The sequence below is a fragment of the Kogia breviceps genome, chromosome 12, assembly GCF_026419965.1.
Source record: "Kogia breviceps isolate mKogBre1 chromosome 12, mKogBre1 haplotype 1, whole genome shotgun sequence".
NCBI classification, from domain to species: Eukaryota; Metazoa; Chordata; class Mammalia; order Artiodactyla; family Physeteridae; genus Kogia; species Kogia breviceps.
This window is the reverse complement of record NC_081321.1, coordinates 17832599-17856588: the sequence shown is the minus strand read 5'-3', so window position 1 is coordinate 17856588 and position 23990 is coordinate 17832599. Positions and strand designations below refer to the sequence as shown.

Below are 23990 nucleotides of genomic sequence, written 5' to 3'. Positions count from 1 at the left end.
AATAGGCCTCCATGTAATATATCTACCTCTGCTTTATGTGACCCCAGTGGGACAGTCTACACTCATTTGTATTGGTGTTGTTTATATTGTCCTCCTGTTCTTTTGATATTAATTCCTTTTGTAGATTGAGGTAGAGAAGTTGGTTGTGTACATTCAGGTACAGGTAGAAGTACCATCACCACCATAGAGGTGGTAGTAGAATTTGATCAGTGTGGCTTCTGCTTCCTTAAATTTCATGTTGTGAATCTGTACTGCTCTGAGGACTTCTGCTTTTTTGCATGTGAATCCATTCCAACATCTGATAACTTTGGAGCTCTTGGGGTTTTTTTCACATATATGCAAATGGAGCTAACAGAAAAGTAACATGACAAATGCTTTCTAATTATTAGTTTAAGGGCTGATCAGGTGGTTCCGAGAAAACGTTTAATTCTTCTTGTACGCGGAATGACCAACTCTAATTTCTCTAAAAGCATTTTTTTTAAAGCTTTTGGAGATTTACATTTAGAGTTTAATAAAAGGAACTGGTGTGATTATTAACATCAACTCTTACTGCTCTGTGCTTTCTTTTAGCCTCTTGGTAGAAGAACTGTAAATCATTTTAAAAGATAATAGCAATCATCCAGATGTAATGAATACCATAGGACAAAATAACGATTATTATTAGGAATTTGAAGCTGTCCAGGGACCAGAGGTTAAACAAAGGTGAATCTGAAACACCATACATTTTATACTGTTTCGTGTTTATCACTGTTCTCATCAAATATTATTGTTGACACTGTATTCCTCCTGTTCTTCTCCTTTCCAAATAGTTCAGAAAATTTACTCTGCAGAATTTCTGTGAGTGGGTTTTCATTTGGTATTGTGAGCTAAAGATCTTCCCATATGACACTCTTCTAAGTAAATGTACAGAAACTATATTTCTACAGTTTATTTTTGAACGTTTTGAAAATAAAAAGTAGCAGTTAGATAGAGAGTTTATCTAAAATTAAAGTCTCAAAAGCGAAGTTAGAAATGTTCAAGAGAAGGGAGAGGAAATATTAAAAGAGAAGGAAAGAAAAAGGAGAAAAGAATGACAGCTAGCTCTCAAAATAAATAAAACTGAGGAAGATTCATGAAATGTATTCACATATTATGGTTGAAGAATGAGAAACAAGTATTTTTCCAGGAGTCAAAATGAGGTCTTGGTAAAAAATGCTTTGGAATCATACAAGAACTTAACATATATTGGCCACAGTCCTCTCTTTTGGAGGGTGAATTCAGTATTGCTGCCTCACAAAATATCCCCAAATTTAGTGACTTTAGCCAAAAAACACTTATCTCACACAGTTTCTGTGGGTCATGAATTTGAGAGTAGATTACTTGGGTGGATCTGGCTAAGAGTCTTATGTGGTCGCAATCAAGTTGTCAACTGGGGTTGCAGTCGTTTGAAAGCTTGACTGGTGCTGGTGTAGCCACTTGCAAAGTGGCTTACTCACATGCCTAACATAGAAGTACTGCTTATTGGCAGGAGGCCTCAGTTCCCTGCCAGGTGGATCTCTCCATTGGTTGTTCGAGTGTCCTCACAGCATGGCAACTGACTTACCCCTGAGGGAGATTCTGTCCCTCGGGAAACATTGGGCAGTGTCTGGCTGTAATTTCCATTGCTGCGACTTGGACAGGAGTGCTACAAGCATCTGCTGGTAGAGGCCAGGGAAACTGCTGAACATTCTTCAATGCACAGGAAAGCCACTCACAACAAAGAGTTATTCAGCCAAAAATCAACAGGGCCGAAGTTGAGAAACCCTGCCACCCCAGAGCAAGTGATTCAAGAAAGAGGAAAGTAGAAGCTGCAATGTCTTTTATGACCTAGCATCAGGAGTCAAACTGTCATTTCCGCAGAGTATCCTGTTGGTTATGTAGATCAGTCCTATTCACTGTGGGAGGGGAGTACACAGGGGAATACCAGGAGGCAAGAATTATTGGGGGGTATCGTGGGAGCCGGCTATCACGGAAGAACTTTGTGTGTAGAAAGAATGACATTATTTGGTTTAGAAAGTTCAAAGAAATTATTTCATTAAAAAATGAATGTGAAATATTACTGATATTCCGGAAGCCACAATCTTTCCTCTCCTTGTTTTCAAATATATGTATGGGTGTGTTTGTGGGTATAATTTACAGTTTTGAGCCTTAAAATTTTAATGTTTTTGTCAGAAAACAAGGAAAATAATCTATCAAGGTAGCAACAGGGAAAGAACAGGGGGCATCTTAAACAACAAAGTAAATGATGAATACGATTTGAACACCTTTAAATTAATTAAGGGCCAACAGTATAAATGTAAAAACGATGTGTGATTACCGCATTGAAGCAAATGTTCCCCAGCTAACACACACTTTTAAAAGAAGCAGGTGTACACTCAGCAAAAGTGTAAAATGGCAAATGAGAAGCTAGACCATATTACTGTCAGCTAAATAACTTAAGACTTGAATTTAAATGGCAGTCAAGTCTAATGGTAACATTAACACAGCAAAAGCATACCTATCAGAATTCCTGGAGTTCTCTCCACCTGGTTAACAAGGCATCTTGCAATCTGGAAGTCCAAAAGTAAGGGTGTGTTCATGAAAAGGACTTCAGGACTACATGCTCTCTAAGATGATAAACTTGATTTTCTGGTGACAGGAAGCTACCAAGTATAGAGTTGGGGTGGCCACCCGAGTAGGATTCCCAGTTCTTCAGGAGCTAAGAAAATAATTTTAAGATTGTTACACTTTGTTTTATATTGTATTACTTTAATTGACTCTTGCACGTAAATGTAAACCTTTTCTCATCTAAATTCTTCATGAAAGGGCTTCCCTGGTGGCGCAGTGGTTGAGAGTCCTCCTGCCGACGCAGGGGACGCGGGTTCGTGCCCCGGTCCGGGAAGATCCCACATGCCGCGGAGCGGCTGGGCCCGTGAGCCATGGCCGCTGAGCCTACGCGTCCGGAGCCTGTGCTCCGCAATGGGAGAGGCCACGGCAGTGAAAGGCCCGTCTACCGCAAAAATAAAATAATAAATAAAATAAAATAAATTCTTCATGAAGGAAAAATCAAGGACACACCAGTCTTTTTGGAGATCTCATGATATTTGTTTTGTTTTTCTCTCTACTGTTTACTGTTTGTTCTACTAAACCGTAGGAAACAAAGCCTTATTTGGGTGGGAAAGGTGAAAGAGGGCTCTTACAGTGAGCAACAATAGGGACAGAAGAAGAAAAAGATGAATGTGAACACAAGCTAGGGAAGAGAGGTGCAGCCTCAGTGCACATTGTAAAATTCAGCCTGTCATGTAGCTTCCCTACTTAATTTAATACGATTATTTCATCAGAGAGGATAATAGCAGTATCGTGATTAGTTTTGCAGCATGTTTCATGAATGCTTTTACTCCTCCCATATGTCAGTATTGCTACTTACTTCACATGAGTATTTATGATAGGTATGGGGACAGTTTCCAAATTGTGCACAGGAAGTAGCCTGAAATTATATATATTTTTTTTTATTAAGTCATTGCATGGCTATTAAGAATCAAAGCATATTTGTAAATGAAACAACGTGTTAAGTGCGTAGACAAACTGTCCTTCAAGCATTCAGCTAAAACAAGACACAGTTCCACATACCTCTCTATGTAGGGCTTGAATAAAAAGTAAATGCACCCCTTTGTTCCTTTATTACTGGCCACACAAAACTAAAGTCTCAAAGCCACATGCCTAGATGTCAAGTGATTTGCATTTTCTAATGCCCAACATATAATAGCCGTTATTAAATGGTTGAAATTCCATTCAATAAATAACAAATGAATGGATGGATGATTGAATAAATGTATAATATATGTTCTTGTTCTTTGTCATCAGAGTGCTATAAATTTGTTAACTGCCAAATAAATGTTTTATTTTCAATAACTGCTTCAGGTAAATATTTAAGGAAGTGGAATTTGGGGACAAGTGTGATATGGCATGAACTGGATCATCAGTTAGGTAATGAGAATGAATAAAGAAGTAAATAAAGATGAAAGTTTTATTCTGAAAGATATAATCATTTGCACATCCTTAATGGTACATCTTGTGGTCCAGAATCCTGCATGTGGGTATAGCTCTATGTTGTGAAGGACAAGAGTGCAAATAGGAAGAAAGAAGTAGACTTCCTTACTGGTATCCCTGTTCTCTAGTTCTCTATTAAAATTCCTTAGCAAAAAAATGAATGAAGGCTAAAGAGTGGGGAGAGAGAAATAACCCTCCAGGATTCGGGAGAATGATTTTTCTTTGATAAATTATGTTTGATTTCCTAACTAATTTGGTCTCTGCACATTATAAAATTATGGATATGATACAGTTATAATAGAGTAACATGTTTTTCCTAGCATAAACTTATGATTTGAAAACCATGTGAATGAAATATATTTTAACTTTATACAGTTATTTTACAGTGTTTGTTAAGTTTTTGTGGAATCATCCCTGCATTCATGATCACAACTGGTATTTCTTCAGTGCATCTAAGGCAATATATTTGTGTCGAATTCTTTTCCTTATCTCATTTATAATTTATATGTGTGTGGGATTGGGATACAAATTCATTAGAACCGCCACACTATTTCTAGTACTGTGACCTCAAGCTGATGTTAAGTGAAATGTTTGCTTTGAGACAAGTCATAGTAGCTAAATAAGTGGAACATGCCTGAATTATATGATTTTTGGATTGTCCTCGTTTTGCATTCTTGTTAACGATTTTTTATTTATCTAACTAAGATTAGATAATTCCTTATTAGGGGAGTGTATAATCATGAATTGGTTCCTAAAACTTGTATTTGGACATGCAAAATAGTATTCTCGCACATTATTGTATGAATTGTTATATTTTCTGCCATATTGTACATAAACCTTTGATATTTTTCTCAAAGAATAGTCTACTAAGTCTTGAGCATTACTGAAGGAAATTTTCGATGCTGTATGGTGTAGAGAACAGAGGAGCATTTAAAAAATCACCAAAACAAGTTAACAATTTGTGCTTTAACTTTTAAACTAATGTATACAGTACCAAATGTGTGTATTAGTTCATTTTATTGCATGTGTACTGACTTTATGTGGTTTATTATGTGATAGAATTATATGGTTAGGGCTGAATTCCAGAAATTATATTTCATCAACATCTCTTTAAGTTTAAATTCGTCATGTAAATGAAAAGAGTATTGTATGTTGAGTCCAAAACCTGGGTTTCATTAGACCTTTCTGAGCATTAGTTTCCTTTCTGAGGTTATTCATTACTTCACAGTATTAAAGATTAAATAAATGATTTGAAATATTTACAGTGATTCCATAACTATGTAGAATATAGCCTTCAGCTAGTTAAAACTTGCTTATCCTAGCTTACACATTTACTTAAGCTTAAATGTTTGCCTTATAATTATCATATACAAGTTTAGAGCTACTCAACAGCTACGTAGGATTCTTCTTAACTATTACTTTCGTATAAATGAAATAAGTATGAAATATGCTATTTCCAAAAGTTTCAACTGACAACATCATTCAACAAGTGGACAAGTAATTAAAAAGAAATCGCTTTCCTCACTGCCTGACAGTGTACTTGATAGAAATGCTATCTTTCCCACTGCTTTCCTGACCTTGAAAATTACTTACGTTCTTTTATATGTAAAGTATTTATTTATAATTTTTAAATGTATGTTTTATTTGTTAAGAATACTGGTTAATCATGCTAAGCTTTCACATTTCTCCTAAATAATAAGATACCGCAAATGAAAAAACAACGTAGAAAAAAACCTGACCTTTTGCGTTTATTGTGCATATTCGTAATTATGAGAATGCATGTCATAAATAAATAGTCCAGTTCTATTTTACAGTTAGTGTTTTTAAGTTTTCATCTAGTCAAATGAAAAATAATTAATAGAAAATGGGAAACTACTGTAATTTTTGTATTCTTCATGAATAATGGGCATTTGGTATAGTTGCTCAGTAGTAAATTATGAAAAGCAGCAAATTGTGAAATAATATCATATAATGGGTCAAAATTATTTAGATAGTTACCAGTATAAGGATCAAGCATGTGAGTTCTTATTAATATACTATTAGCCTGGTCACACAATGAAAGAGAATGAAAGGGCAATTTTGAATGACATTTCTATCAACTTCAGAACTGTCAACCTCTATTATGTCCTTGGGGCTTTGCACTTTTTGGCTTTCAGACTTCTGTGCTGCCTCGAATACAGGAGAATATTAAGATTCCCAGTGGGTCTCTTGCTCTAATCAGTGCTTTTGGTAGTCATTTTTTAGTATGCGCATGTAATAGTTCTTAATGCTTAAAGCTAAGCGTATGACATTTCACCCCATCAGCACCCACGTCTGCATCATCTTCATGGACACCACCTCTCCCCCAGTACACACACTCACACTCGATTTCCTCTGTACTCATAAATCTCTGTTGCAACTCTGGGAATGTGTTCCTTTCTTTCTGCACAGTCAAGTGAAACAGCGACCTATAATTTCTCCAAGTATCCCCTCAAAACTTTTCTAAGAGTTGTGATGCTGTCAAAAGAAGTTTTCAGGCTAGCATGACAAAAGCCTGTAGTTTCATATAGAAAGTACTAAGCGGGTACAACTTTCATAAGGGAAAAAGTGCCTAGAATATTTACAGTTGCATAGTAAATAGTTGATAAAGTTCCGATATGACAGGATATTTAGGCTGAATAAGGGGGAGAAAATCTGAATTCTAATCCTTATTGGCCCACTGAATCTCAGTAGCATTTTATTATGCATATACCTTTTCATTTATTATTATTAGCATATGATATGTTCTCATAAAATTGTAAAGATTGAGATAACATTACATATTTTTAATGTTACCTCCTTATATTAAGGAAGATTTTTAAAGGGTTTTGAAGCCTAGTAAATAAAAATTTTTAACAATCTCCCTTTATACTGTATAAGGCAGTGTCTCTGAAGTGTTAGTATGCATCAGAATCACCTGGGAATGCTTGTTAAAACACAGGTTACTGGAACCTACCTCCAGAGTTTCTAAGACTGAGAATTTGCTTTTCTAACAAATTCCCAGGTGGTACTGATGGTACCAGTTCAAGGATCACATTTTGAGAAGTTCTCATCCATACTGGAGTATAGGAAAAAAAGACAATATTCCTGGCGATCTGCCATCATATATAAGGATTATGGCTGACTAGCTCAACTAAATGTTGAAAGATCTGGAAGTGATTTTTGCCCTGTAGTTTTTAAAATGCTTAGTTCAAAATTGTATATTGAGCCAGTCATGGAATTATTTTACTTCCTTCCAAGATTCTGTGAATTCATATAAATTTGATATCGTGGTCAATAATTTATTATGCATCTAACGTGATCCCGGATTGCCATTTGAATTATCTCATGGGTTTTCAAATAATTGTTATTTTCTCTGAGACAGAAAATAGAATTGAGAAAAAACGTTCAAGTGTAATTTTCCCTAGCCTGTTCATAGGTTTCCTAAGTGAAGCTAACCTTGGAATCAAATAACAATAAATCACATTTAAAAATACAAATTTGAAATATCATATGCCATTTTTTATCACTTTTGTAAAGTGATTTATTTCAACTCTTTGGGGTAAATATATACATCAAATTTTATACACATTAATTAATATGTTTCCATGTCACCACATCACACCATTTGATTCTAAATTGTTCCACTTTCAACAAGTTATCCTGCTATTACTGATAGATATTTTATGTTCTTAACTCATGAAGATGAACCTACGTGGATACTAAATTTTTGTTCTCCAATAATACCTATGTAAAATTGGATATAAGGTAAACAATAAAGTACAAATGACACAATATTCCAATTTTAGAGTACAAAAAAAGAATAACTATCTTTGCAGTGAAAGAAAAGTAATATAATTCTAAGATTATCTGATCTTATGTATTGTGATAGACATTTTAGTGATAATTGTATCCATACATTTTACATATGAACTTACATAAGAACTAATGTAGAAGGGTATAAAGTAGAATGTAAACTATGTAAACTTGACCCGGTCAAGCCTAGAACAATTGGAAATTGCCATACATGCTGAGCTGACCACATGCAGCTCTTCATACTACCATGCAGTGCACTGTAAGGAAAATTTGGAAAACAAATCTGGATTTTTAAAAATGTAATGTTAAGTGTTTAGACCAGTGTTGCATATAAATAAATAGTATATATTAATATAATGCTAATTATGTTTATGTTCATTTTTAGATCAAACCCTAAAATGTTTCTGTGAAACCTAGGAGAAAAGATTATTTTCTAAGAAAGTTAGAAAGTGTTCTTCTTTTTTGTATTTAATTCGGAGAACAATTCTAATCAGAGGTACACACCATTTAGCTCCTCCATGATGGGATGTTCTGGGTACTCTAAGCACCAGGGTCCAAAGATGCTTGGGACTCAACACCTACTCTTTGGAGGTTGAAAAAATAATAATCTACATCATAGTTTCATGCAAATTATGCATTGTCTCTCAATAAAAATGAATAGTACAAATAATATCTTCTTTAAGAATATTTCTTACAGGTGTCATCAGTTATATGCTTTCTGGATAGTTGAGTGCACATGTACTTTCTCTTATACCAAAGGTTTTTTATGGTATGTAGTTGAAAGTGCCGTTGTTGACAGCTAACCGAACACTGTAATGTTCAGGTTGAATGTTAAGATCACTGGTAGAGTATTTGATGGGAAATGACAGGCAGTATACCTGTGTTTTTCTAGGCATTTTTAATCAGACTTTCCTTATCACAGCTCATGTTCTAATGATCATTGCAGGATGAAGTGGCACAGCCACTGAACCTATCAGCTAAACCCAAGACCTCTGATGGCAAATCACCCACATCACCCACCTCTCCCCATATGCCAGCTCTGAGAATAAACAGTGGGGCAGGCCCCCTCAAAGCCTCTGTCCCAGCATCATTAGCTAGTCCTTCAGCCAGAGTTAGCACAATAGGTAAGTTCTGTTTCTTTTGTTCTTGCTGATTTTCTGTTTATGGCAATTGAATGAAAGCATCTTTTAATGGCAAATCACGCATACCTTCTGCATGGCTTTAGTTCCGTAGGAGAGTTTCAATATGATGAACCTCATAGGTCTGTTTTAAACATGCAATTGAAATTTATAACTGAAGTCCAAGTTATAATGTCCCCCTGAGAATCTAATTGAACTGGTTACATTTGTTGATATAACTGACGTTCTTAAGTTTATGAAAAAGAGGCCTGACTAATCACAGAGAGCAACTGTTCCAGATTGTTGTTGTTAGGTGACTTGCCTTTTCAGTCATTTAAATTTATTTCCATTTCGTGTGATGTGTACGAAGTATACATAATGATGAAATACATTCTGCCTGGATCAGCAGTCAACCATCAGGATGTCAATTTTTTCTCAGTTCCGAGTTGCTTTAAACTTAACTTGTACACACTCAAAGTATTATAAAAAGTCAGTCTCTTTGCTTCTCCATAATTGTCATTTTAGTAGAGTAAGCAAACACTAGAAAATGCTTCTATAAGCTAACTTTTAAGAAATTCCAAGAGTTTGAGTTTAGTAACACGTAAATCAGACTGTAAATGTTGGGTTGGCCAAAAAGTTCATTTGGGATCTTCATAACATCTTACAGCAAACCTGAACGAACTTTTTGGCCAACCCAATGCTTACTTCAACCCACATTTATTGATGCTTATTATTTTCATACAGTTATGCGGAAGCTAGCACAGACCATCTAGCACAAACCCCAGCTAGGGTTTAGTTGGGGGGAAATCATGTATCTTAATAGTACAAATCAGCTATTGTGAGTGCTATTCCAGAGCACAGATAACAATGCTAGAGTCAAGAAGAGAGGAGAGTATTAGATTCTATTTGGGAAGGTTGAAGGATAGGCTAATTCAAATGGAGCCTTTAAGAAGAGACGCATCCCTAGGCATTTTAGGCTGTAAAAGAGAACCCAGAGTAAAATATATTTTTGAGAAATTCACTGATTTAGCTAACATATAGAATGAGTATAGTGGAAAGTGATCAGAGTTAAAACTGAAAGAGGTAGATGGAATCTGATTTGATGCTATCCTAAGAAATTTTTGATTTTTTCTCCAGACACCAATCTGATTAGAACTTTAAGAAGAGTATTGACAGCAGAAAGGGGCTGGAATCAGGGAAGTCATTGTTTTAGCACAGGACAAGAGTAAGTTACACGAAATAAAAATAAGCAATGATAAAACAAAGGAGAGACTAGATTGAAGAGGTATCATTAAAGAAGAATTGATGTAACTTATCCACAATGGAACGTACTGGGTGAGGTTCAAGCTGGAGACAAAAGAGTCTGGGATTGTGAATTTATAAAATAGACAGAACAGTGCCTCCCTGAACTGTGAAAGAGAAGACCAGAGTGGAAGCAGGTTTGGGGGAAGGCGTAAACATAAAAATTCAGTAAGTGTTGAATTTGAAACTTAAGAAGCCATTTAGATAGAGAAGTTCAGGAGGACATTGTTAATGCAAATCTGATATGTGAAAGGGGTGCTAGAATTTTAGACATGGAAATTATTCCTTAATGAGGTTCTGGAAGCCACCAGAGCAAATAAGAATATAAGAAGTATATGGTAAGAGATGAAGTGGGGTAAAGAATCACAGGTATTACCTGGTGTATTAGTTGTCTCTTACTGTGTAACTAACTAACTTAAATCTCGCCAGCTTAAAACGGCCAACATTTTTTATCTCATAGCTTCTAAGGGTCAAGATCTGGAAGCAGCTTAGCTGGGTGGTCCTGGCTTAGGGTCTCTCTTACGGTTCCAGTCAAGATGGAAGCCAGGGCCTAGGACTTTACTGGAGATAGACAATCCTTTTCCAAGATGACTTACTCACATGGCTGTTGGCTGAAGGCCTCAGTTCTTTGCTACGTGGGTCTTTCCATAGAGCTGCTCATAGCATGACAGCTTACTTTCCCCAGAGTGAGTGGTCCAGGAGGGAGAGCAGAGAGAAAGCCACGCTGCCTTTTATGATCTGGTCTCCAAAGTCACACACAGTCACCTCTGCTTTATTCTTTTCATTATAAGAGAATCTCTAAGTCCAGCCCAACTCAAAGAAAGGGGAATTAGGCTCCAACTCTGAAGGAAGGAATATCAAAGTATCTTTGAACATATTTTTAAAGCAGCACGCTTTTTTTTAGGGGGAAAGCTGATGAAGAACAAGTGAGGATCTTAGAATAAGAATGAAGATAAGGCAATGGCCTGTTTGCCTAGGAAAAATTAAAGTTTGAAAAAGGAGGGGTTATTCAATGGTGTCATATTCTGTAGAAGAGTTAAAGAACATGAAGAAGAAACGCCTTAGGATTTAGCCGGAGGTTGTGGCCATGTAGACTGTAACAGAGAGATTTTGTAGAATGCTTTAGCAGAGCTTCAGTTATAAAGATTTGAAGAACATGAGGACAGAAAGTGCAGCTGATATATAGATCAGTCTTTTTGTAACCTTGGGGTTGAGAAGGGATGGTATTTTGAGAAGGCTGAGTAGAGGCAGGTTTTAGAATAGGAAATCATATGTATGTGTGTGTATATATATATATAAACGAAGGTGAGTTGGAGAGATCTATAGATATGAAAGAGTACATGGGTGATGACAGAGCAAGAAGAAATGAGAGAGGATTACCTTTGGAAAGAAGAAATGCCCCTCTTTTCTCTAAGACTGAAGGAAATGAGGAAAAAAGAGGTAAAGTTACAGAGAAATTGTGGGATGGACAGAAGCAAAGCTGAAGGAGTGTATTTCAAATGCTTCTATCTCTACAACGTTGAATTCCAGATTGTTTACAAAGAGGAAGTCAGTCTGGGCCAGTGGGGCAGCAGTGAGAGAAGAAACAGCAAAAACTGAGGTTTTGAGAAGTTTGCAAATGGTTTGAGGCATATGTGTTCTTTTACCCTTCTGTCATGATCTCTCTGTTACTCTGCTCAGCATCCTAAATGGACACCAAGATAAGATTTGCTTTCATGTCCGAAGCGTGTAAAAGAAAAAAATATTTAATTTGGCAAGAATGATTCACTTGCATAATAGACATGAAAGCTCATAAATATCACAGTGTTGGTATATGAGCTACTTCTGTAATATCCCCAGAACTGGAATATTTAACTAAGGGAATAACTAATACATTTGCATTTTTTGTCATGTGAGGATTTTTTACTTCAGCATTCCAAGGATTAAATATGACAAAATATTTTAGAAAGACAAGAATGTATTTAATGACATTTATCATCTGACTTTTTCCACTACTAAAACTTCTCTTATTTTTTTCCCCTGAAATGTCCCTCCACCACATACACATTCCCTCATATTTTCCAAGGATTTGATTCCACTACAATTTACTTTTCTCTTTTCAACAAATGCAGATGTTGAAAGCTGAAACTGTAATGAGTAATAATGTAGTTGGATAAAAGCTGTGAGCATTAATGGTGTTGTAAAGGTCACCCCTAAAAGAAGAATTAATGTGTTATGCCATTAATAATCCATGGAAAACCGTGAACCAAAAGATAACTTAAGTTATCGTTAATGACATGTGGCTCTTTGCTATATATCTATTAGCTACAAATAAAGAAAGTGAGTTTTTGAGGTTGGTGAGCAATATGACAGTATATTCTATAAGAATGCTTTTGTGTGGTGTGCAAATGATAGGCAGCTCCAAAGAAAGCTCCTTAAAAAGTATGAATAGTTGAGAAGAATGATGGGTAATTTTAGAATCTTTTGACCAGATGTTATCTTTCCCTTATTGGCCTTTTCAACCTATGCTGTGCGTATGTATAACAATCTAAACTTTTATCAAAGCATTTTTAGTCTATTTTTTCACTGCAGCTTATTTTAGAAGTGTAGACCCTTAACTAGACAGCGCAAATATCCCTGTCATCTAGTCAGAAATTGTTATTTTCCAGGTAAGGAACTGAGGCCTAAAGAAGCTAAGTGCTTTGTTCTCCAAGAAGAGTTATTTGGAATAGTATAAAAGTTAGGTGAGGGATGAGAGAGGCTTCATTCCTAGATTGAAGTGATCTGCATGCACTTCAGTTTCATCTCTTGCAATGGAATATTCCTCCCGAGGCCGAGGGCCTAGCATCTGCACCTGAGATGTCTCAAGAACTCCTGATGCCATTGCTGTTTAGCTTAATGCTAGTCTATTGCTACTTGGTTTGTGTGCTTTGAATTTAAGTGAACTGGGTATATCTTGGGTCCTGTGAATCTTCTTTCTGATTCCCAACCAAGGACAGATTGAAATTAAGTCAGCAGTTGTGTAACACCCAGGGCTTGTATTTAACAAAATATTTTTTTAAATATGTATTTTCTTATGGAAAGAAAATCCATGTATAATTGTGTGCTATTTTTCCAATTAAAAATAATCCCAAGGGCAAAAAGAAAAAAACAAAAGAAGTCAAGTGCTTACCCAGGGATTCTAAGTGCCTGTCCCAACGTAGACAGTCCTGTGGTTATTACCGCTATTTTAATTTTAAGAAAACAAATGTACATGACCACCGAGTAACCTGCTCAAACTCACAGCCAGTGGAGGGTGAGGACTTACAGTCATAGTCTCTGGGTTGCTTGCTTGCTTTTTAGTTGTTGCCTGTTGGCAGCCTCTCTGCCTTAGATGTTCTTCTCAGTCATCTGTTTATCCTTTCCCTCATTCATCCCATAAGTGAGTATTGAGTATCTTCTCTATGCCATACATTTTGCTAAGTCTGGAGGATAAGCGGATGAAAGTCTCGGACTGAGGCTTTAGATACGTACAGTCTTTGTTCTGTCACGTCTTTGGAAGATACTGGAACATACTGTTCTTGCCCTTCATTCATCAGAGCCATTAGTACATGAAAATTAAAACTTCACTGAGCAAATGTAGGAGATGCACATTGATTCAGTAAAATTAAGGGAAATATTTTCAAGTCCAGTAATGGTGATATTTTATTTCTACAACTTGCTCATTTAAAATATGATGACGTGAAGGAGGATTTTACCTTAAAATTTCATTAATTTACTTTTTTTAAATGAGAAAAAACTTCTGTGAGGGTGGGTTATTGAACAATATTGTAACCATTTCACAGAAAGCCATTGGATTATCAGAAAGTTAGAGATATTATTTATCAGCTGACAATTAATGTTTGCCTAGCACTTTACAGTTTACAAATTGCTTTCACATTTATTATCTAATTCTCAAGAATTTTCACAGATGAAGAAATGGCTACATATCAGGGTGCCAAAAATTTGATGATGATTAAGTGACCTCAAAAAATAGAAGAAAAAAGTATTATTTGTTGAAAATTACTTGAAACTCATGTGCCCTTGCTTTTACTACAGCTGAAAAGTCCTACATAAAATAATTAAATGAAGTAAATAAGAATTTGTATTACCCTGATAGCATCCTTTACATCCATGAATTTTAAGAAATCTGTGTCATATGGTTCAGGCTTCCATTGATACGATGACACAGATAATCAGTGAACTTGGAATTATAAAGGTAGCTACTTTCAACTTAGAAATATGCATTTAGTCCTTCAACAGACCTTACCACGGACCAAAGGAATAAAAGACTGAAAGAAAAAAAATGCCCTCAAATAACTCATAGATTGGCGTGAAAGATAAATTTAGGAAAACAAAAGACAATGTGACAATAAAAGCATCTCCAGGGTTTTACAGGAGCATGGAGATGGGAAGTATTGAAGGTTGCCAAGGAGCATGTCTAGGGTATGTCAGGAAGGGCCTGACAGAAGGGGTGACACTTGAGTAAATTCCCAAACACACCAGAAAGCCACTATTTCAGTATAAGAAAAAAGCTTGGGAGACAGAGGAGGGGTGGGGAGGAGGAGGGCCTGTCCCTGGAACAGGAAGTCGTTTTCTGTGCAGCTTAAGCACAGAGGTCTTGAGAGACCAGCAGGAAATGATGCAGGAAGGATAAGCAGAGTTGATATCATGACACTTTTAGGCCATTTTAAAGTGTTTGGAATTTACCCCAGAATGATGTTTGGGGGGGGGAACATTAAAGAGTTTCTTGTTCCCGGGATATTTGGGAAACTCTACATACTGTTGTGATCTCTGGAAGATTCACAGCGCACATGAACATGTTCAAGATTTTGAGAATGCATGCAATGGAGAAACTTTTTTAACTTTAATTTAGTGTTTCCCACACTTTTTTGAACATGGAACTATTTTTTCACAGAAGATACAGATCATTCACTTATGAAATGCTCCTTTAAGCACTAGGGTAGTAAGAGATGGGTTTTTAATCAGGTAAAGTGACGTGATTCAAATTCCCTTTTTTGGAATATTTCGGAATGCTTTATCTGGAAGAAGAGTAGCAGATATATTCAAGGGATGTAAGCTTAAAGATAGGGAAACGAGTTAAGAGGTGAAGGCATTAGCCCAAGTGAAATACGAGGTGGCTTTACTGAAAGCAGAGAGAGGCCAGTGGGGATTGAGAAAAAGCACATTTGAGAGCTGAGGAGGAGGCATAACTCCAGAGCTTGGGTGTCTTTTGTACATATGGGGTGAAGGAGGTATCTTAGAAGGCTCCCAAGTGACTGGACGGGCAACTGGAAAGGGAATGTGGAATGTAGAAAGAACGGATTGAGGCGGTAGCAAGATGACGAATTCTGTGCTAGCCATGCTGCATGGGACATTCCAGTAGAGAAGCTCGGTAGATATGTGTACCTGGAAATCAGAAAGGGTTTGAGGCAGGCGGTACGTATTCTACAGTCCTTGGGATCACCCCTTGGGTGTTAGGAGCATCCTTAAGACTAATTTTGTTGGTTTGGAAGGGCGCCACAACAAATTACTATAAACTGGGTCACTTAAAGCAAATTTATTCTGTTACAATTTGGAAGCTAGAAAGAAATCCAGAGTCAGAGTGTCAGCAGGGTTAGTTCCTTCTGGAGGCTCTGAGGAAGAATCTGTTCTGTTCCTCTCTCCCAGCTCCTAGAGGCTACTGGCAACCCTCGGTGTTCCTTGGCTTACAGATGCATAACTCCAGTGTCTGCCTCCATGCTCACGTGGCCTTCTCCCCTGTGCCTATGTGTCAAATCTCCTTTCTCTTAGAAGAACACGAATCATTGAATTTAAGGCCCACTGTAAATCCAGCGTGATCTCATTTCAAGATCCTTAATTTAAACATCTGCAACGACTCAGTTTCCAAATAAGGACACATTCACAGATACCAGGGGTTAGGGCACAGACATATCTTTTTGAGAGACACAATTCAACCCGTTACAAGTAGTTTACTGTTTTTCCTTCTACCTTTTAACAGGCTCTTCCCTTGTGGAGCAGCCATTTACTCACTCTTTCTGTTTAGATTTTATCCCCTCTAAGATTGGACTTTCCAGTTTGTCCCTCTTTTTTTTTTTTTTTTTTTTTTGCGGTGCGCGGGCCTCTCACCGTTGTGGCCTCTCCCGTTGCGGAGCACAGGCTCCGGACGCGCAGGCGCAGCGGCCATGGCTCACGGGCCCAGCCGCTCCGCGGCACGTGGGATCCTCCCAGACCGGGGCACGAACCCGTGTCCCCTGCATCGGCAGGCGGACTCTCAACCACTGCGCCACCAGGGAAGCCCTTGTCTCTCTTTTTCTGCCCCTGAAAATATATAACAGGGACCATTTTAATTTTGAGAATTTTGTTGGTTATGGTTAAGAAGAAACACCAAGGTATAAAAAAAATCAAATTGTGGTAAATTTAACACAGTCACAGACTCTCGTACATTTCTTACATTAACGATCCCTAACCTGCATTTCCCAAATCTCATTTGAGGCACTAACTGGAAGCCATATTGGCCTTTGCTCTCCCATTTTCCGTCCAAGAAGCTCACCAAACCTCTCCTAAACACTTCCTTCTGATCCTAAGATGTACCTGCTGCCTGAACATATAATGAAGGCAGAGTAAAATGTAGCAAGTGATCATTTGGGGTCCTTTGAACTCTAATAGGTGACTCCCATTTCACTGAACCTCTGTGCCAACAAGAAATGATATCCCCTCACAGATTTTATCATAGTGGCCAAAGCCGTGCAACAAGACTGCTGAGGACGAGCATATAGGGAAAATGAAAGAGGAAAAAAGAGAAAAGAATTAACATTTTTTACTGCCTCCTCAGGTGTACCAAGTGTTGTCTACTCCTTCACATGTGTTATTTCATTTAATTCTTCCATCAACCTTATGTTCATTTTACAGTTGAAAGAAATGGAAACTCAGTGAAATTAAGTGTTGTAATCTGGCAAATATCACACTTCCTAAGAAGCAGAAACCTGGATCCATCTGAATCCAATGCCCAAATTCTACGTATTTCACTATGCCACTTTGTAAACTGACAGTTACTGAATAACTTTCGTGGACCATTTATTATGCTAAGAGACTATATTAACTCATTTAATCTTCGCAATGTCACGTTTATCTAGTGAGGTTATTCCATTTAAGCAATAAGACCAGTGAGATTTAGAAAGGTAAAACAATAGGTACAATTTATATAGCTAGTAAGTAGCAATGTTAGGATATTAATTTAGGCTTATCCAACTCCAAAGCACAAATTATTTTCTGGTGATGGAAACCTCGGACCAAATCTAAGAAGCCAATGAAGTCAGATCCCAGGCAAGGATATGAAGATGGAGAAGTCAGAGATGAGGATCTAGTGCTATGATGAGAAACAAGGAAGGAAGGAGTGTCAGCAAGAAAGGGATTGTCAGTGCCGTTTCTGCCAGGACTGGAAAGTGTCCCTTGGGTTTGGCATTTGAAAAAGCAAGGGGAGTGGAAACAAGACTGTAGCAGGAATGGGAGAGTGAGGAAGGAATGGGAGAGTATGATATGAATCTTTGAGAAGCCTGGCTTGGAAGGTCAAGAAACAGGATTGGAACGAGAGGGCAACACAAAGTTGAGACTTCATTTGCTTGTTTCAGGAGGAGAATCTTAAGTACTTACAAGCTGAGGTGGTAAGGACAGTAGAGAAGTGCAAGTGGACGATGTGGACGTGAAAGAGAATCACCGGTAGAGAGGCACAGAAATCTAGAGCATGAGTTTGGGGGATGTGCCTCGAATAAAAGTAGCAGTGCCATTTTCATTGAAACAGGAGGTGGCAGTGGGCATACGTGGAGATCGATTTGAAGCTAGCCTGGGGTAGGAGTCAGGCTGGGCCAGGAAGGTGAGAGTTCAGCCTTGTTGGTCTTTCCAGAATTGGAGGTGAGGCCATTTACTGAGAGGGAATCAGCGTAACTGGGAAGTTGGTGACTGTGCTGAGAACGAAATGTAAAGAACCAGCAAACACTCCTGTTGTGATTCAACTCTGTAATATGTAAACGGCTTCATGATTTAACACAGCAGATATACAATGTTAGACTTTCATATAGCATTTTAACTAAAGTTCAAGTCTCCGAAAGCAAGAGTGTTTCCTTTAAAGTGAGCCCCTATATCCACCTGCACACAAACACACATCTCACATTGGAAATAGCCATTACAGAACATATGTATGTCTGTCAGTTATTCAGCCTCGTAGTAATAGATGCATCTTTTCTGCATCTATATTAATGATTTTTCCTACACAGTGTTATCTTGGCAGTGCCTAAAAAGCATAAAGAAATCATACTTTTATTCAGTGTCACGTGCCAAAGCATTTCAAATATATTTGTGCTCTGGAGAAGCTAAATAGACTACAAAAACACATGGAACCAGGTTGTACATAAACAGGGGTTAGAGCATAGGAAAAGCAGGCTGATCCTCTTGAGATCTTTTACTAAACGAACACATACCAAGACCGTCCCTGTCATTTAAGAGCTGCATTTCTTTCTAGAGTAGTAGTGTTCGTGAACAGAATGAGTTCAAGAATAATATATTAAGAAGGTTGTGCAGAAGAACCAAGTCCAGATGTTGAGGATAATATAAGGTTAAAAACGACCGTAATTTTAAGTACATATTAACCCTAAAGGGCTGACCTAGATCTAAATAGTTGTTTATGATTCATATTGTATTTATAATGAGCAAGGATGTTTTGTTCTTTTGAATACATTCCAGTGAATTTAGCTCAGAAAAGCAAAATACATAGTAGCTCTCAAGGCTCCCCTTTCTATCGCCGACCCTGGAACTTCTCTTTCTGCCTTAAGGAGATCAGAGGCGGACTTTCAGCCTGTGCATAGTAAGCGGGGAAGGACACGGATCATTTAGAAGCCTTCCAGCTCTGAAGCGCTGCGCTAATCTGACATCAGCTTCTTCAATAGAAATGTTTAAGCAGCAAGAAAGTATTCTAGGTTTTTTGGCAATCGGCAGATCAGATAGAAGAGTCTAGCAATGCGACGAGGTCGTGTAATCTGACATGATTAGACAAGGCTCTTTAGTACCAGAACATTCGTAATTGAGACAAAGAAAGAGTATTAATAACACTTTCCTAACACGGCAGTTAGCCATTTTATATTTCCTTTCTTTAATCTTAGTGTTTTTCAACAAATCATGGGATTTAATAGCGTGTTTTGGCAGATTAGAGGATTTATGGCCCAGATGTTTTTTGTTCTAAAAATGGATTAGGGTGTAAAGTTTGCTGGAATCCATGGAACATGTTGAGGCAAGCCGGTCATTTTATGTGTGATTAGTGCTGTGCCTTCTGTCTCACAGTCTCTCCATCTGTCACAATTCACCAATGGATCTGGTTAGATTTAGCCTCATGTCACAAACAAGTCCCTTTTCTGGGCAATTTCGTATTATAGATTCAGTTTATGCCATTTTATGCCCCAGTTAAAAGATATGGAGAGTGAAAGATGATATATTAGCTTTCCTTTCAATATTTGCAAAACAATCCCTTCCCGTCGCTCTTCTACCCTAAAATCATGCAGATTATCAGCATAATGTGCATCAAATAAATAAATGACCAGAGTTAAAATTAAGTTAAAATTAGCCTTTCTCCTTACACCTGTTATTCTTTAAAAGAAACATTTGAGCTTTCTTTTTCTTTTTTTCCCCCTGACTCTGGATTGTGGAGCTGTGGTGCAAGTTGGTCATTTGACCACCCTATTAAGAGTGTGAATTAAGTGCGATTATAGTTACCCAGTAGCCACAATTTATTATTCAGTAATTACAGGTGCTTCGTTACACTCTGTGCTTGAAATTTAGCCTCCTAACTATTGCAAGTTTGTATCTGTAACGGGACATTGCCAACTGTGGTTTATTTCACCGTGGTTGGATGCAGGGGGGGAAATGCTCTTCTTCCAGTCAGTTAACAAGGGGTTGTTCCTTCTGTACATAACAAACCTAACAGTGCCACACTCAAGCTCTAAACTGGCCTTTCTAATACTATGAGAGTGTCAGTAATTAATAGTAATAATTATCAATACCTGTATCCTGTGGTAACATTCAAATGATCCTTACAGGAAAAAAAAAACAAAGATAGGTTGTATTTTTTCACTACAAAATATTCAGATAACTAAAAAAAAGTTTATCTGAAAATTTTATTTTAAACTTCTTTCCGAACATGTGGCAACAGCTGTATTTCACTTACATATTACATTTTGATAACAAATGTTTGGCACCATGTTGACGTAACTGTGTGAATCAGTCATCCTCAGTTATTTATTCATTCATTCCTTTTAGACTGATTCCATTGAGAAATTAGTACATGCCAGACACTAGCCATTCCCAGAAAGGAAGTGATTTTTATGGTGAAAGGTTAACCGATCCATGCACTTGTACAAAACATATCCTTGGTTCTGTTACATCTTCAGGTTATTTAAATGACCATGATGCTGTCACCAAGGCAATCCAAGAAGCCCGGCAGATGAAGGAGCAGCTTCGGCGGGAACAACAGGTGCTTGATGGGAAGGTGGCTGTTGTGAATAGTCTAGGTCTCAATAACTGCCGAGCAGAAAAGGTTAGTTCCTAAAATAACTGACTTTCCAAAAATACTTAAATTGCCTGACTGTTTTTCTCCTTTGTCTTTTTCTCTTCTCACCATCCTTGAAATGACGGTTCTCCCACCCTCTTTACCTCCGTCAGTGCAGAACTCTTCGTGCCCATCCTAATCAAAACCATCTGGAAATGAAAAGCGTTCTAATGCTCTGCTATCCATCTGAACCTCATTGACGATTAATATCCCCTTTTCTGCCATCACTTTGTACTAAAATGAAGTGGCATTTGAAATACCTGCGTCTCAGTGAAAGTTCTGCTTTACAGAGATGCTCAACTTGTATTTGGGGATGAGCTGGATTTGAAAATGCCGAATCTTCTTTAATCAGCGTAAGCTTGGACGATACCGATGCTTGTAGTCTCAGCATCTAAGATCCTGAGCTTGTCATAATGTTTCCAATGCAAAGCGCTGTCAAGTTTTAGGTGACTGCACAATTGGAAATTTTGACGTGATCATAAAACAGAGTTTGCTGTTTAAAATGTGGACATTATTATTATACCTATTATTATGTTTAAGTCCAGTGAAACTTCTGGATTTATCTGAGCTATAATAATTTCAAACTATTTTGTCTAAGCTACATTGTATTTTATTCAGAAAAATATTATGTTATTATAGAATGCTTGGAGCGATATACTTCTTTTGTTCATATTTGGTATTTTTAATTGAAATTTTAAAGTTACTGAATCCCCTTTTCTCAAAATCCTGTAGCTAAATAGATATAGTAGATAAGAGAAAAAAATGATCAGCTACTTAGTAATAACTTGAAAGTTAATCATCATGGGAAGGTTATGAGTCAAACAGTATCATCCAGAATGAACGGATTGCTAATTTGGATAGCTTTCTGGTTTCCCAGGTTTTATATGGAATTTTACATATAATCTCTAAGAAGCTAGCGATTTGCACAGTGAAGGTGTGACCTTGCCACAACTGTACTTTTCCTCTGGTCCAAACATGGGTCAAAAGGATGGAGAAATGATTTCAATTCTGTTCTGTTCCTGGAGGGGAGAGCAAAGCATGGTCAAGTGTACATCCCTTGCAGTCTCACAACATAAGAAGAGCAACACTGGTGTAGCTCGAAGGGCACAAACATTTTCTAGCTAAGCACCAGAAGGGAAGGGGAAAAGCAAAGTGACAGCTCTAAGAAGGAATGATAGCAAGCATAGAGGAATTTATATTCAAATATTTAAACATTCTTGAAAGGATGCTTGAACAGAAATTCCTTTTCTCTGCTCCCCATGTAGAAATGAGTTTAACACTCAGCCAGATGCTAATGCAAAGTGACTCAAGCTATTCCTCGCAAGCATAGCTAAATTGCCGTTATTTGTTAAGCGCATTGAATTCAGCTGTGGATACAGCAGTTGGTTGCATTCAGCAAGCATCTGTACCCTTTTTTTTTTTTTTTTAATCCTCCAAAGCAGAGACAACTCTACCTATCTCCCCCCCTCTCCTCCCCTGTGCTGGCTGGGAATTGTCAAGTGACAACCAACCAAATCCTTTTGGACAGGAAGCCTTCATCCTGAGTTCTATATACTTACAAAACAGGCCTTGTGGTTGGATCAGGGAGCCCATTAAAAGCGCTTTGATGGTATGGAAATTCATCTTCATGAAGCTCCTAGGCCCCTAAGCAGCATGCTGTTTAGCTGTGGTTACAGATCAGTCATTCACATCGGAGGGCAATAATTGTGCTGACGGCTTGTAAGGCAATGGGAGTACATAAAATAATCCTGGGCCCTCCACCATGGCACTGCGAGTTAATCTTCCCTAATACAGATCAGCTGCTGTTCTAACACATGACTTCATGCAGGCTCCAGTGACTCTGCTCAGCCTTTTGATTAAGTAACAGGAGTGGAACCATCTGCATTCATTTTATTCTATAGTTGTCCATTGTTAGGGACCTTATTTCCACTTCTTGTTCCACCTCCACAATCAGACTTTATTTTATTTCTCTGATTAGCACCTCCTATTTGAGTAGCAGGGGTGAGAGTTGCCTCTGTTGAAAACTACTCCTTTCAATTTTCCTTTCTCTTTTGTAGAATTATGGTAACTGTTTTTTTTTTTTTTTAAATCTATTTCTGAAGTAATACCTGCCAGAGTCTGTTGGGCAATTAAGATGTCTCCATTCTCAAGAAGTCTGTGCCCCCAAGTCTCTTCACCGTGCCCTTTCAATGCAGTTGAGTTACATCTTCAACTATAGTCTTATATTTTTATGGGTTTTAAGTGAAAATCTTAAAAAATGAAATTGTATCATTGTAATTGTAAAATATAAAAATGTAAAAATCCATTATCGTCATAGTCTGGCAAACTCTTGCAATGCGTAAGTAAACCTTTTCAGCAGGAGAATTCGAATTAGTTCATCCCTATGTTACCCTTGACACTTGAGATTGAATCTCTCTTAGAAGCAGGAATTACTGTGGTTGCCTTTTCCTGTTGAAATAGCTTAGCCGGCATTTCTACCAAATTAATGATCAATCTACGTCCTGCAACTCATGGGAATGAAATAATGTCAATTTAAATCTTTTAATTAGTCATTATTCAACATTAGCACCCATGTGTATTAGGGACGGTGCTGTGTACTTGAGGCACTGTATTGAACAAGAAAATATGTCCTCTGCCTTTATAGAGCTTACTGTTTAGATCAAATTATGAGTTTGTTAATCGTGGCATATTTATGTGTGTGGATTCCTACAGGAACTGAATTAAGACCCCATGCTGCTGAGCATGTCAGATCAGTTATATACGTGACTCGACAAAGGTGGCTGCTTGTTTTTCCACATAAAGCAGCATCACTAGACATATTGCCTCATCATTTGTTAAATACCTACCTCTTTGATAGATTTTTATAATCGCCCAACTTTATCCATGGCCAAAGCATAGTTAGATCAGTAGTTGGTTTGAAATTTTGCTTCACAGTCCCTAACGAAAGACAGAAACACAGTATGTACAAAGTCCTCTTATAATTTGCACTATCGCTCCCAAAAGGACATTTTTTTTCTCTCTTTAAACAATACTCCCAACTTCCTAGACCCTAAAAGTATGTGAAATAAGTGTAAGAAGTGGGGAAGATGAAGGAGAGAGAAAGATAGAAAGGAGCTGGG

At 37.5% G+C, this 23990-nt stretch overlaps 1 protein-coding gene across 25 annotated transcripts in view; it reads left to right on the top strand.

The window, feature by feature from the left end:
• The window catches only part of SOX5 (SRY-box transcription factor 5), a 1010478-nt gene that overhangs the window by 950589 nt on the left and 35899 nt on the right, over positions 1 to 23990 (top strand). For all 25 annotated transcript variants that reach the window (XM_067008877.1, XM_067008891.1, XM_059082188.2 and 22 more), the window contains 2 exons: positions 8807 to 8984; positions 20714 to 20859. In XM_067008877.1, coding sequence (XP_066864978.1) covers positions 8807 to 8984; positions 20714 to 20859 — 324 coding nt within the window. The remainder of the gene's footprint in view (positions 1 to 8806; positions 8985 to 20713; positions 20860 to 23990) is intronic.